The 15,203-nt window shown below is 47.8% G+C and overlaps 1 protein-coding gene across 4 annotated transcripts in view; it reads left to right on the top strand.

The window, feature by feature from the left end:
* RRBP1 (ribosome binding protein 1) overlaps positions 1-15,203 on the top strand; it is a 45,947-nt gene that overhangs the window by 24,333 nt on the left and 6,411 nt on the right. For all 4 annotated transcript variants that reach the window (XM_049774321.1, XM_049774324.1, XM_049774323.1 and 1 more), the window contains 7 exons: positions 6,816-6,969; positions 8,982-9,120; positions 10,637-10,806; positions 10,899-10,933; positions 12,364-12,454; positions 13,033-13,125; positions 15,038-15,130. In XM_049774321.1, coding sequence (XP_049630278.1) covers positions 6,816-6,969; positions 8,982-9,120; positions 10,637-10,806; positions 10,899-10,933; positions 12,364-12,454; positions 13,033-13,125; positions 15,038-15,130 — 775 coding nt within the window. The remainder of the gene's footprint in view (positions 1-6,815; positions 6,970-8,981; positions 9,121-10,636; positions 10,807-10,898; positions 10,934-12,363; positions 12,455-13,032; positions 13,126-15,037; positions 15,131-15,203) is intronic.

Consider the following 15,203-nt stretch of genomic DNA (forward strand, 5'->3'; position numbering starts at 1 on the left):
CCATTTTTATCCCAATAGGTGAATTATTTATTTTGTTTTTGAACATCTTTTCTGCAGCTATTTAGGACTCTCTTTGGAGTTAATTTAAAAAGTTTAGTGATAATAATGTTAAGTATAAAATGTCAGTGGATGGCATGCCTCTTCCTATATTTTAATATTTGAATTTTGAGATTCTGTGAGCTCTTTCAACTGTGACTTGTTCCTGTGGATTATAGGAGATTTCAGTGATATGTTTGATTTGCCATTCTTTGCAAGTGGTTGGAAAGTTTTATTGATGTAGGCAGGATCATTGTCCATTTTTATAAACTGTAAAATACCCATTACAGAAAAACATTGTAGCATGAAGGTGCAAACAGCTTTAGCTCGTTTAGAAGTCATTGGAACTCCCCATGTTAAATAGAACTATGTATCCACCACTACATGGAGGAAAAAAGTCAATATGTGTAATATCCCCTTTGTCATAAATCATTAGTTTGCAACCCTTTAGGGTTGGCCCCAGCTACATGTGTTCTTTTATGCAAGGGTACACAAATGGTATATGTATCGACTATTTGTTTGGCTTGCCTCCATGGAATATGATAGTTCACATGTAAGCAGTGGACATTTGTATGTAGCACAGTATGTTCTTCTGCAGGTGATTTAAACATTGGCATGGCCAGATGATCAGCAGTTTTATTCCCTAGAGCCATCACCCTCGGAGGCCAGAGTAGACTCTAATGTGAATGATAAATATTGGCTCAGAATGTTTTTATTTTCAGAAGTGTTTGTAATTGCTGTAACAAATCTTGAACAACCTGGTTATGAGCATTTAAAGAGATGATTACTATGCGAGGAACTACTATGTAAGCTGAATTGCTTACTACATTGCACAGCTCTGCAACATGTGATGTAATTTAAAGTAGAAGTTCTACTTGAGCAGACTTGTAATTGGTCCAGTGGTCCTCAAACTATGGCCTGCGGGCCACATATTGTATTTGTATGTTTTGTTTCTTCATTGCAAAATAAGATATATGCAGTGTGCATAAGAATTCGTTCATAAGTTTTGTTTTTACTATAGTCAGACCCTCCAGTGGTCTGAGGGACAGTGAACTGGCCCCCTGTTTAAAAAGTTTGAGGACCCCTGGTACACTGTTGTGGTCAGCAAAGGGCCAGTAATATCACCTTTTCATGATGATGATCCATCTGTGTAAAATGGGAACATCAGGTATAGGGAATGAGTGGATAATAGAGGAAATCACACGATGTGTCTCCTCTTACAGAAGTCCCAGGTCTTTCAAGCAGGATAATGGGAGAAAACTTCTGAAAAATTAGATAGGGCTCATTGAAGGGGCTCACTGAGTGGTAGAACCCACTGTATTTCCTTTTTTGGAATCAGCAACACTATCATTTCAGGATCAAAACGTAACAAGGAAACTGCTCTGAGCCTTGCTTTGATGATAATAGCAGTGATCAATTCCCAATAAGGCACACATGTGTGAGATTGCTTGTTGTTGAAACAAACCATTCTAGAGGCCCAGACAGATGAGCAATAGCATCTGCAGGAGAATGTGGGGTTGCAAAAATTAAAAGCCACATCTTCTCTCTCCAGGTTTGAACCTGGAAAGATAGGACTTTTGGAGCCAGTCCATGGATAAATTTAAGTCTTGTTGGGCCTTTTAAGTTAAACATTGCGACTATTAAGTCTGGATTTCCATCATACAACTATAATCATATTTGTAATCACAGTGTTTAAATAAAGATAATTATAAAAAAAAAAAGTCTGGATTTCCTTTCAAAGTTCTAAGTAAGTTGAGTTCTGAGTTTGGAATCAAGAGATGGAAGGATCCAATTTAATTTTTATGACCTAGGAGTTTTGAAAGTCATTAAGAGTCCTTAGATTTTTCTGATAAATAGAAGTCTTTTGGGGATTCATTGATACAAAGCCTGAGTATTGAAATGGAAGCAAAGTTTGGATTTTTTTTCCTGTGGCTATTGTTAAACCAGCACCCTGCAAGCAGCTCACAGCAAATTCATAAATACATTGTAATTCTCTATGAGTAGGGGTGGCCATTAATTGTCATCCATGTAATGAATCAAATATGCCTGGGGAAACTTTACAAGCTGAATATAAAACCACGTCAAAAAATATTGACACATAGTGGGTGAGTTTGCCATGCTTTGAGTCAAAACCATCCATTGAAATCACTGCATAAGGGCCCTGTTATTGAGAGAAGGAACAGAAAAGGCAAAGCACTTTCTGTCTTTGGGGTGAATGGAAATGTTATAAAAACACTCCTTTAAGTCAATTACTATTAAGGCCAGTCTTTTGGAATGGCTACCGAAGGTAAGCCATTCTGTAACTTTCCCACAGAAATCATGGATGCATTTACAGTTCTTATGCAGATAAGAATCTCTAGCTACCTGATTGTTTTTTAGTTCAAATGTAGGCAAATTCCATTCAGAAAAGGAGGTTTCAATTTGTCCCAGTCTCAGCTATTGATTGACTAAGTTTCTAAGTGTCTCTAGTTTTCTGCTGTTGATGGGCCACTGGAGAATCCAAATTGTAACAGTGGATTTCCATTTGATTGGGATGGGTTCTGGATGCTTTAATCCAGGTGGCCCCAATTAAAAAGGCGAATCCTCTCGTTAATGGGCTGGGAGGGGTATGGATGAGGGATGCCCTCCATTTTTTATGCAAATCATGTCCCCAGAGGCTCATTGAAACTGGAGCTACTTATGGTAAGAAAACAGCCTGTTGATTTTCTGGTCCTGCGCACTTCAAATACCTAGTCCTCTCGTGAATGGAATCTGGAGGCAAGATTCCTCCTATTTTTTCTAAGTTGTTAGGAATGTATTGTAAGGCCAAATTTTGGGGCCAATTTCTTAAACAAATCACAGATATTTCAGCTTCAGAGTTAAAAATTCCTTCAAACTCCCTGCCCTGAATTTCAAGATTTAACATTGGATTTTCCTCTTTAAGCTTAGCAGTAAAAGCTGTAAATGTATTAGCACTTTTGGATTGTACTTCCAAACCCCCTTCCCTGATGCATTCTGATTTGCCAGGTATAACATAAGGAAGTAACAAAATTTGAGCTATGTTTTCACCTTTTTAAAAAGTAAACTGTGGGGGGGCCGGGCGGTGGCGCTAAAGGTAAGGTGCCTGCCTTACCTGCGCTAGCCTAGGATGGACCACGGTTCGATCCCCCGGCGTCCCATATGGTCCCCCAAGCCAGGAGCGACTTCTGAGCGTCACCGGGTGTGGCCCAAAAACCAAAAAAAAAAAAAAAAAAGTAAGCTGTGGGTACAGTAGTAACATGAACTATTATTTGACCAACATAATCAGAATCTATAATTCCCAGGTGTTTAACAATTCCTTTGAGTTTCTTCCTAAAATCATTCTTAAAGTCCCTGGAGGCATTGGCCTTGTTGTTAGATCGAATCTTGTAAGGCATTGAGCAGAAATTATGGTTAAATCTTCAGGGCAGGGTATATTAAGACCACAGCTTCCTGAAGTGACAGGCTTTAATGAGCTTAAGCTGTGGATTGGGCTGGGAAGCTGAACTATTGATGAAAAGGTTCCCTGATTTTGAGGGACCAGGGATTGGCCCCTGACAGTTTCTTCCAGGTTTTTAGGTTTTGTGGCATAGTTTCTCAAAATAGTCTCCGATTACTGTTTGAATTTCTGCATTAATATCTAGTGATATTACCCCCCTTTTCATTTCTAATCTGGTTTATTAAGTTTCTCTCCCTTTCTTTGTCAGTTTTGGTAGTGGTTTATCGAGATTGTTTATTTTTTCAAAGAACTAACTTTAGCTTTCATTGATCTTTGGATTTCCACTTCATTATTTTCTGCTCTAAACTTATTTCCTTCTGCCTACCTATTTTTGCTTCATTTTGTTGATCAATATAATTTTATAAGCTGTCATTAAGTTATTTATGTAGGCCCCTTCTTCCTTCTTGATGTGTGCTTGCAAAGCTATAACTTTTCCTATTGTACCGCTTTGGCTGTGTCCACAAATTGTCATCATTTGTATTTTCATTCACATTTGTTTCCAGGAGTCTTGATTTCCTTTCTGATCTACTGGTTGTTCAGCAGTGAGCTATTTAATTTCCAGATGTTAAAGCTTTTCTTTTGTGCCCCTTTGTGGTTCACTTTTAATATCAATGTATTGTTATCTGAGAAGGTAGTCTACACAATTTCTATCCTCTTGATTTTATGGAGGTATGTCTTATGGACCAACATGTGGTCTAGCACTCTGTCAGACAGGAAGAAGGTAAAGTGCTTACTCATTTCAGTCATAAGGTATCTCCTTCATGGCCCAATGGTGGGGCCAATATTGGGAAGAAATGATGGAAACATCAGCACCTATGTCAATTGTTCCTTTAAATTATTTTCCATGTATCCCTAAAATTACTGGTGGGTGCATGCTTTTTGTAATATTACAAGCTTACAAAAATTAATGGTAAAGGTCACTAGGGGATCTACAGAGACTGCTAAGGGTGCTACCAAAACCTCCAAACTGTGTGCTCTTGGGTTGGCCAGGCATAACAAATGGAAGAAGCAAGAATTGAGCAATGTATTCTCTTATTAGATGTCCATACTATTGGTACTGTAATAACAATTATTATCTCTTTTTTCTAATTGGAATCTATTATTTCCACATGCACATTCATTCCTTTATAGTTAGACTTCTTCTTAAGAGTAGGCCTGATGGCATTGGCCCCTTTATTCTGGTTTTCAGTTTATAGGCACATTGAGCTGGTGTTAGTGTGATGTGTCAGTGCAGGGGATATCCAAGGCAGCACTTACTGCAGTGTCAGGTTTCAATGAATTTACTAGCTGTAGCCCTGTGTTAGGTTGGTCCCTTGATTTTGTGGGACCTGGGATTGGCCCCCTTCCCAGTTTCCTGATACCTGTTAGTTGTTGGGGCAGTTCCTTGCCCGGTGATCTCCTTCATTGCATATTGGGCAAGGTGTCTGGGTCGTGGTCTCCAGAAGGTGGGGCCAGTGAGGGTTCTGCAATCCCATCATTAGTGGCCAAAATTTCCACAATTATAACATCTACTCCTTGTTTGTGAGGTTTGGGGTTGTCTTCTCCAGTTTTTCAAACCCCAAATGGAGTCACAATCTCTTGCCCAATTGTTGGACCTGAGAGAGGCTGAGGGGTGTAATATCTTTAAGTAATTTGGTGAGTACAGTATTGTTTCTTTTTATCATTCTTATTTGGAGATATATATTGTAGCAAGACCTCATCCCTAATAAAATGAATAACAGTAAGTCTTTGAAAGACATGGAATAGGGTAAAAGACTTTGATTATATATCCAGGAGACCAGCATGGATTTACTCCACCTTGAATAAGGGCCTTGATCTATGAAGGGATCATGGCTTCGATCCACAGGATCACAATTCTTATTCCCCAGAGGATCATTAATCACCCTTTTTGGGTACCAGCTGTTAGTGTTAGGTCTGGTACAGTAGGAAAGATTCAGCAAAAGGCAGCACTAAAGACCCATAAGTATGCTACAGTGCCTTTAAGGATGAAGATGTTAGTTATAGTGTCTGCCCCTTGTAAAGTCCCAGGATGGCAGTTGGCTGGGGGAATATAAAGCCAAAAGCTAAGGAGATTGAGAAGACTGCCACTACTGTCATCCCTGCCAGATTGCTCCTGTTGGATGGTCGCTGCCAAATTGCTAGAGAAACTTTTTTTTTTTTTTTTTTTTTTTTTGGTTTTTGGGCCACACCCGTTTGACGCTCAGGGGTTACTCCTGGCTATGTGCTCAGAAATCGCCCCTGGCTTGGGGGGACCATATGGGACGCCGGGGGATCGAACCGTGGTCCTTCCTTGGCTAGCGCTTGCAAGGCAGACACCTTACCTCCAGCGCCACCTACCCGGCCCCGCTAGAGAAACTTTTTACTGGATTCCCACCTCCTGCTGCCTTTTCTGAACCTCTCCTACTGGTCAGCGCTTAACAATAAGAGTTGGCTCCCAGAACAGGGATAGAAGCACACTTTTGGCTGGACAGGGGCCATAAGACTCTGTTTCCTTATATACGGACTGCTCAAGGTCAGCCTGCTATGACATTATTGTGGCCTGAGCACCCTGTCTCAAGGTGTAGGGGCTTTTCCTGGTCCTGCCTATGTATCCTGCTCTCATACCTCTCACTGGAAAAGCTTGTATGCTTTCTGTCACAAGCCTCCTTCCCCCAGGCTTGAGCTTTTTCCCTAGGTTTCACTAATGGTGTTGAAGGTTCTGGTTGCTTATTTTAGAAGCATTATGAAAATTTTACTGTGCGAGATAACTGTACTTGCAGTTTCTTCATTGAGACTAAGTTAGTAAAAGAATACCCAGAGGCTGGGAGGTAATTGGGGCAGATACTTTGAGGTTCTGTAAAATGCTCAGCTGGTCACCCTTCTGGCCATTATATCACCCACCAGGGGTCTGGGAAACATTGCTCCATGAAGGGTGGAGTTTGGGGACAGGGGAGTGGTGTCACAGCAAATCAGCTTCCATTCCTGGCCCTAGATGTGTCTTGGTCGCCAAGTGAGAGGTGTGCCTTGTCTCCATGCCCTTTCTGGGGCCTCACGGTGGGTGCTTTAGCATGCCTTTCTTCACTGCTCTGTCTCACCTCTAGGCTGTGCTAGTGAGCAGGACATGCATCAGCACACCAGCCTGCAGACTGCCACACAGGACAGGAGGGCTTGGCTCATGGTGCCCATACTTGTTGAACAAGAAGGAGACAGGGGCTGCAAGGTCTCTGGGCTGCACTGGGCCTGGGGAGCTGAGGCTCTTGCTTTTGCTGTCCATCAGCGTGGGGTTTTGGGAACTGTCTTGCAGGCAGAACGCAGAGCTGGCCAAACTCCGGCAAGAGCTCAACAAGGTCAGCAAGGAACTGACTGAGAGGTCAGAGTCTGCCCGGCAGGAGGAGCAGCAGCGGAAGGCTCTGGAAGCCAAGGCAACTGCCTTCGAGAAGCAGGTTCTGCAGCTGCAGGTGAGCTGGGGCAGGAATCACCTCTGTGACCCCTTCCCAGGGGACCTCACCTATGCATAGCAGAAAGGCTGGGGCCATTCTTGCCTAGCCATAGCTACTGTTCCACTCAGGACCCTCCACCATGACCCAATTAACAGTCCCTGTAGCTTGGTAGCCTTGTACAATAATTCTCCCCATGTCCCTAGTGTGCTGAGCACTTGGCAAATCACTCAGGTGATTGTTGTCACCGTCTGAGTGAGGGGACTATTAGAATTCCTTAGGAAGCTGAGGGCTCAGGAAACTAGTAACAACTCCTTCTCATCCCCTACCCCGGCCTACCACAAGGAGGTTTTGAGCTCCTGCACCCACGTTCAGAATAGGTTAGTATTTGAAAGAATGCTTAAAGGCTGCCATCCTTGCCCCTGGTTTCTGGGTGGGGTAGATGATCTTCCTGTCTTAGCTTCTGACCGAGGCCCAGACACTCCTCAGTTTGCTCAAGAGAAAGATCATCCCTATTGCTTTGTGGCACAGAGTGGCCTCCTATTTGGGTACTTTGCTGTCTTCTGGTTCCCCTTCCTTAGGAGCAGATGGCCAGCAGGAGGCAGCTGCCACTTGGGGGCCATGGTGACTTTGCCTACATTGCATTTTTGTGGATGATGGCCCTTTGTAGCAGGAAGGGCTCTAGGATCCTGTCCTGTGGAGGCACTGAGCAGGACTATGGGATGTGTGCAGTGAAACTGGCTAGGGTGCACGTGGTTCCAACCTGCATCCAGTTTCTCACCAGTCACGTAGAAACTTGCTACCACTTACCACAAGAATATGGGGATAAACCAGGACATTATTTCTCCATCAGCAGTCTTTGAAATATTTTTTTTGTCCAGTTCAACTGGGAGCCAGTGCAGAAAGGTTGAGAGTGTCTGTCCTGACTAGAAACAAACACAGCAGGAGGCTGGAGTTCGCACATGTCTGTAGGACCAAGAGAGGGCAGAGCCAAGGCTGAATGCAGGGTTGGGAGGTTTGAATGGGTGAATTGGATTGGGTGGGTGGTTGTTGTTTGTTTGCTTTTGTTTTCATTTTTCTGTTAAGCAGTCCTACCTGAACATGGGATGGTGATGAAGTTGGGATCTTCAGGGTTCACGCTAAAGCTTCTGGTCCTTTTTGTTCACTTCCAGGGTGCTCTTTCCTAGCACTGGCGCCAGCCTTGTTCTGGGCTCAGCACCAGGCATGGACCTTTCTGTCCTCACTCACACTCACACTCACACACACACACACACTACACACACAGCTATAGAGCCACACACACGCTTTTTGTTTGTTTGTTTGTTTGTTTGTTTTTGGGTCACACCTGGCAGCACTCAGAGCTTACTCCTGGCTCTATGCTCAGAAATCGCTCCTGGAAGGATCGGGGGACCATATGGGATGCTGAGATTCGAACCACCGTCCTTCTGCATGCAAGGCAAATGTCCTACCTCCATGCTATCTGTCCGGCCCCCTAAGCCTTTTTTTTTTTTTTACTGGAAATGGCTTGTGTGTTTTTTAGGGGGGGTTGGGGGGCTTTGGTTTTTGGATCACAACCAGTAACACTCAGGGCTATGCACTCAGAAAAAGCTCACACTCTCTCTCTCTCTCTCTCCTCTCTCTCTCTCTCTCTCTCTCTCTCTCTCTCTCTCTCTCTCTCTCTCTCTCTCTCTCTCTCTCCTCTCTCTCTCCCCTTTCCTTTTCTCCCCTCCCCTCTCCTCCCCTCCCCTCTCCTCTCCTCTCTGAGGCTAGTTGAGAAGGAGCTTCATTTTATAGCCCCCCTTGGGAAACCCTCCAGTTTGGTGGAGGAGAGGTGGGAGACACATCTGGTTTGTCCCTCTCCAAAGACCAGGCCAGCCTTAAGAGCTCAGGTGGGCTTATCTCTGGCAGAGGGGAGTGTGCATATGTGTGTGACTGGCTTTCTTAATTCTGGGGGATTCCATGGCAAGGTTGATGAAGGTTGTGAGGCTCTGCTCCATCTCCTTGTGGCCCTTTCTCCTCTGTCCATTATGCAGATGTCCCACAAGGAGAGCGAGGACGCCCTCCAGAAGCGCCTGGACGAGGTCAGCCGGGAACTGTGCCGCTCCCAGACGAGCCACGCCAGCCTCCGGGCAGACGCCGAGAAAGCCCAGGAGCAGCAGCAGCAGATGAAGGGTGAGTGGGCTGGGCCAGGCTCTGCCTCTGCAGGGGCTTATGTGCTGTCTCCCAGACCCCCGAGAACCTTGCCAGCTCCTGCAGTGACTCCTCCATGCCTTTCTGCCTCTGTGTGTGGGTTACTCCCCTCAGCTCATGGATCACCTCCACTCTCGGCAGAGAGCAGTGGGGCTAGGTAATGGGAGACTGCCTGTGGTAGACCTCACAGCTCTCCTGACCAGTTTCATGGGCCGCTTCGAGCAGCCCGGCCTTGTCCAGGAGTGAAGTGGGGAGCAAGGCCAGAGTTTGAACGCAGGGTTCCTAGATCCTTTGCTCTGCAGACAGGTCAGATCCGTAGCTTTCTTAGGTAGGGCAGGGAATTTCTGTGAAGGACCAGGGAATAAATGCCTTTGGCTTTGTGACCCTGAGGTCACAGCTGCCCTGTGCTAGAGCAGCAGCAGACTTAGAAAAAATGGTAGGTCTTATTGGGTTCCAATAACTTTATTCAACAGAACAGGCAATGAGAGGCCCATGGGCCTAAATTTTTGGTCCCTGCTATGTTGAGTCAGTTGTGTGGGGTTTGGAAAGGTGAGGTGAGGTGAAGGGAATGTGTGAGCTGAACTGAGATCTGAACACCAGTCCCGAAATTGGGAGAGATCTTGAACTTGGCTGATGTGGGAAACATACACAGGGAGCTGGGAATGATCAGGCAGGCAAGTGGCTGGCGAGTGCCATGCGAACTTGATTCAGGTGGCCCATGTGATAAGTGTGGGTACTGTGTAGAGTGACAGAGTGCTCTGGGATTGGGGAGAATGTGATGGGACCCCACTTCTAATCTGGGTGCTGTGGTGTAAGGTGGAGCTCCGACTGGCAGGCTTAGATTCTCATAATCAGGAACCAGAGACTTCTTTAGACCTCTGCAGGACAGAGTACTCTGGCTGCTACTGAGGGCTCACAGCGGGGGTTGTTTGTGTGGGGGTGCTGGGGAGCTCAGGTTCTGCTCCAGTGTCAGGCAGTTGGGGAAGTGACAGCCTGGATTTAGAGTCAACACTAGGCTTGGGGACTTCACAGCATCATAGATACAAACAAGGAGCCTAGGGACTTCCCTAAGGTCACTGGGTCATGAGGCCCATGAAAGCTGGACCTTCAAGATCTGGGGGTTGGGGAAGGCAGGCCCATGGGGCAGGCAGTCTCCTAAAGACTTCAGGCTCCATCAGCCCTGCCCTTGGTCTCAGTCAGTCTGAGCCCATCATCAAGGAAAGATGACATCTACTTTGGATTTCCATCTTCTCCCCCTGAGTGATCTGCAAGCAGTTCATTCACTCCAAGATAAGAGCCAGGCTGTGATCTTCCATTAGCAAACTGGATACTCCATGTGAAAGCAGCAATTAGACCTTCAGTGAATATGGGTCTTTCCAAGTAGATAATAGGAGGGTGCTCTCCGTGGCCATACACCAAGGGACCATTCAGCCGCAGGGTGTCCAACTCAGCACCTCCTGCCTGTCACCTCACCTTGCTCCCTTTTGCCTTGCCACAGAGCTGCACAGCAAACTCCAGTTCTCTGAGGCCGAGGTGAAGAGCAAGAGCGAGGAGCTAAGTGGTCTCCAGGGCCAGCTCAATGAAGCCAGGGTTGAGAACTCACAGCTCAGCGAGAGAATCCGCTCCATTGAGGCCCTGCTGGAGGCAGGCCAGGCGAGAGATGCTCAGGTCAGCGGAGGAAGGCCTGTGGGCGATGCCCTGGAGCAGGGGGGCTGCTGCTCTACATGGTGACTCATGGTGTCAGTTTTGTCTTGTTCCAGGCCAGTCCTGCAGAGCCAGACCAGCAGCAGGCCCGGTAAGGAGTGGTACAGGGCACCTGCCTTTGGAATCGGTTCAGAGCTAAAATTGCTCCCCTGGGTACAAGTTACCAGCCCCTTCAGTGGCTGAGGAAGCCTGCTTGTGGGCAAGCAGCTGGGCACATTCCTCTGCCTCCTCTGGTTGAGCCAGAGAGATAATGTAGGGGCTGAGGCACTAGCCTTGGATACCACTGGCCTGGCTCTGATCCCCAGTGCCATGTATGGTGCCCAAGCACCAACAGGTGTGGCCCAGAAATCAAAACAAAGGGGCCAGGGACAGTACTGGTAGGGTGCTCGACTCAGGTTCTATCCCCAGCTTTCTAGATGTTTTCTCTATCCCTGATCCCCACCAGGAGTGATCCCTGAGCACAGTCAGGAGTAGCACTGAGCATAACTGGGTGCCCCTCCCCTCCAAAAAAGAAAGAAATTTCATCTACATGGTAAATGGCAGGTTTGGTGGGAGCAGACCTGCCTTTTCACCTAGCACTGCTACTGTGGGTTGAACTCTCTGGCTGGGGTTGCCTCTGCCTGCAGGATGGTTCAGGGACCAAGGCTGCAGCTTTACAGGAGTGTGGAACTTGTGCCATCTGGAGGTACCTGGGCATCTATCTTCCTTAGTTTTGAGCTTCAGTGCTTCAGTGCAGTTCAGGGCACACTGATGTTAGGACTCCCTGTCACTGCCAGCGACCAGACTCTCCTGTGTTTTCTGAGTATGACTGACCCTGAGGTGGGTTGGCTCCCACTGTGGATGTGGGAGTCCCTAGAACGGAGGCTCTGAGGCTGTGTCAGTAAGTGGATCATGAGTGCTATAACCAGGTGTCATAGAGCAACCATGGGTGAGATGTGGAGTTGACCCTCCTGGGGCCCTCACAAATGGCCCCAGACTGAGCAGAAAGATTAACTCTTGTTTCTGTGCCCCGAATGGCTCAAGTTCCTTTGAGGGGAAAAAGCCCCCAAATTCTTGATTGTGGACCATGGTGACAGTCATGGCATCTCTCCCCTCTGAGTGCTGGTGACCATATCTCATGTATTCAGGCTGGCAGCAGGACCCTTCTGGGGCACAACAACCCCTGGAGCAGGAATCCCCCTATCAGGAACTCCCCCACCCCCAACAAGAACCCCTGGCTTTGCCATTTTCCCAGGGGATTGAAAGTTGCCTCTTCTAGTCTGTCATGCTGTTCCTGGTGGGAGGGAGAGGGAACTTCCCTGCATTCATAGTCTACTGTGCCCTGGAATCTAGAGGGAAGGCTGTGGGAAGACTGTGGTGGGGAGTAGTTGGAGCGTGGAGCAGGTGGCTTTTGCTTCATGGGTTGGGTTGGCTTAGTGGTTATGGCCACGCAGAGATCAGCAGCTATAGCAGTGTGAAGAGGCTAAGGTGATGGACTGTGTTGTGTCCTTGAACCTGGCAGTGACCCCCTCTTCCCTTCAGCCTTAGAGAACTGGAGTCCCAGGTGAGGAGTATGGAGAAGGAGACCACCGAGCTCAAGGAGGCAGTGGAGCAGCAGAAAGTAAAAAATAATGTGAGTTCTGGGCGTGTAGGCTAAATCCTAGTAAAGGGCCTCACTTTGACTCCCACCACACACCTCTTGTCTGAAGGCCTGTGTTCTCTCGGTGAGGGACGGGGGAGCACTCAAGTCCATTGTACATCCCCAGCCTGGCTCTCACAGGGTTACCACACAGCAATTCCAGAGCAAGGAGCTGTGTCTGAGAGGGGACTGACAGCAGAAAATGCACCCATTGGCCATGCTACATCCTCCCTGGATGTGGTGCTTGATCACCATTCTCATAGCCTGCTTTGCCTCTGGTCCCTCCTGCCTGCCTGCTTTCCTCTGAGATTTGTGACCAGTACTGGTTCTGTGAGGGCAACCCTGTCATGTACATAATACCTGGCCCTATTAGTGCTGTCAGGAGCAAAGCAGTCAGGGCCCAGGGAAGGTGTGTTTGGACCCAGTGCAGGCTCCCCAGAGTGAACATTGTGAGGTCGGGAGGGCTGGCCATAGACCCTACCCTGCTAGAACATCTGAGGCCTCTGGGCGCGAAGCAGGAGGGAACATGGCAGCTGCTGACCTGTCTTGCTTTACCTCATGTCCTTTCCCAGGACCTACGAGAAAAGAACTGGAAGGCCATGGAGGCACTTTCTTCTGCTGAAAGAGCCTGCGAGGAGAAGCTTCGCTCCCTAACCCAGGCCAAGGTCAGAACCCACCTGATTCTTGGGCCTTTGAGCCACACTTGTGGCTCAGCAAAACACCAACACACAGGCACAACTTATTAACTGCTCGAATTGTCACACCTGAGTACACTGCTTCCATGTCTTCTGCCTGCTTTCCTCCTCTGTCGACGTCTGGTTGGTTGTTCTTAGGGCAGAGAAAACTCAGAGCCACAGAGCAACACATATGAAGACCCCAATAGTGTTGTGCTCCTGAGCTCTTTGTGGTAGTGTTAAATTTTGGGTTGTTTAGATTTGAGATTTTATTGCAATTTTTTTTGAGTAGGGTATTGGGCCACACCCAGCATATAGAAGAAAATGGTGATTATCTTGTTGACTCAAAAGCCGTAAAACAAGCTTGGCAGGGACACAAGCAGTTTAATGAACCTATTATACAGCTCTGGGAGTGACTGCTGGCACAGGGGATCATGTGGGCACTGGGGGTTGAGCCTGGGTTGGCCACTGTACCACCTCTCTGGCCCCTGGTGTCTTCTGAATACTCCTCTGCTTTCCTGAGCCTTGGAAACCCGGTGCTATGGTTTCTGTGGTCAATCTTTATGGTGGCTCGTGGGAAGGGAGAATGTTCTCAGGGACCAGTGCTCAAGTGAGGAGCAGTCTCTTCCCCACGTATGTTTGGAGCCAACACGGAGACTGTTGCGATGTGATCTGCAGTCGTACCTTTTGCCTTTGAATGGCCTGGGCAGCCAGCCTGCTGAGACAAACATCTGCCCTGTTCCCTTGAGCCTCGTGGCCCTGTTGAACTGAGGGCTCTACCATGGGACTTAAAGAGGAATCTGACCCTCCTTCTAAAGAGGAGCTTGACTATCCCCCCTGTGGCAAACATAGAAGCTGTGCACAGACACATGCTCTGCCTTGCTTGTGTCCACACCAGCTGCACCAAGGGTCTGGGCCCTTGGTCTGGCCTAGGATCCCAGAACTGGGGACTGAGTAGTCTCAGGTTGGGTCCACTGTCAGGCACAGGCACCTTCTGGGATGCTCAGGTAAGACACAAAGGGTTTGCTTCTGTGTGTCTCAGATGTGTCAGGCCATGTATTCCAGAAACTAGACGCTATGGAAGTCTGCATTCCCCCAAGCAGAGCATCTGTGGCTGGCCGGTGGGCAACCTGTGGGGCCACTGCTCTCGAGATATCCATGCATGTGGACATGTATGTGTGACCAGAGGAGTCCAGTCTGTCTCAGGAGACCATGGCCCTATCTCGGGATTTCCTTCAGGCTCTTTTCCTGGGAGAACAGAAGTTCTTATTGCTTGAAAAGACTCTGAGGAAGAGGAGGCAGGGCCCAGCCAAACTCTGCCCTGGTCTTTTGTCTCCATACTGTAGTGCAGACCCACCGTCCTCCAGGATTGGTAGGTTCTGGCTGGTGCTGTTGTTCACTCTAGAGGCTACATTTCCGTGTCTTCATGGTTCGTACACACTCATGCATGCACCCAACACTCAGAAGAGAACGACGTGTTTGAACTCAAGTGCCTGTTTGGAGGTGTTGAGACATATGGCCCCTGTAAACTGTCCCAGCCCTTCTCAAGCAGGGTCACATGGAGTTTCTGTGGGCCCCCCAGGAGATTTCCAAGGGACCATTAGTGATAAATAGGAAATCAAGGAGGGCATGGTGTGAAGTGAGTGCCTAGTGGACTGGGCAAGGGCCACAGGAAGGAAACAAGGTCAAGGGCATGTTGAGAAGGTCAAAGCCCAGCCCTCCAGCCTGCTTTGTTGGGAAGCGACTGTTTTAAATGGCCCCACCAAAGCCAATGTGACCAGGACCCCTCACTGAGTTTCAACCCTGTGACAACCTGCCACCTCTGGTTGGCATGCAAGCAACTCTTGCACGCCTCCTGGGAGTGCCCTTGACCCCCATGATTGAGCCATCCCCATCTCTCCAGGAGGAATATGAAAAGCAGCTCAGTCAGACGGAGACACAGACCAGGGAGGTCCTGCTGATGCTCTTCCCCACACTCTCCACCTCAACCAGCCAGGTAAGAGGGGGCCCTGGGTCTGGGATCCTGCTTTTCGGGCCACACTGTGGTGGGTAACGCCTTCTGAGTCTCA

This window comes from Suncus etruscus, chromosome 6 (genome assembly GCF_024139225.1).
Source record: "Suncus etruscus isolate mSunEtr1 chromosome 6, mSunEtr1.pri.cur, whole genome shotgun sequence".
In the NCBI taxonomy this organism is placed as follows: Eukaryota; Metazoa; Chordata; class Mammalia; order Eulipotyphla; family Soricidae; genus Suncus; species Suncus etruscus.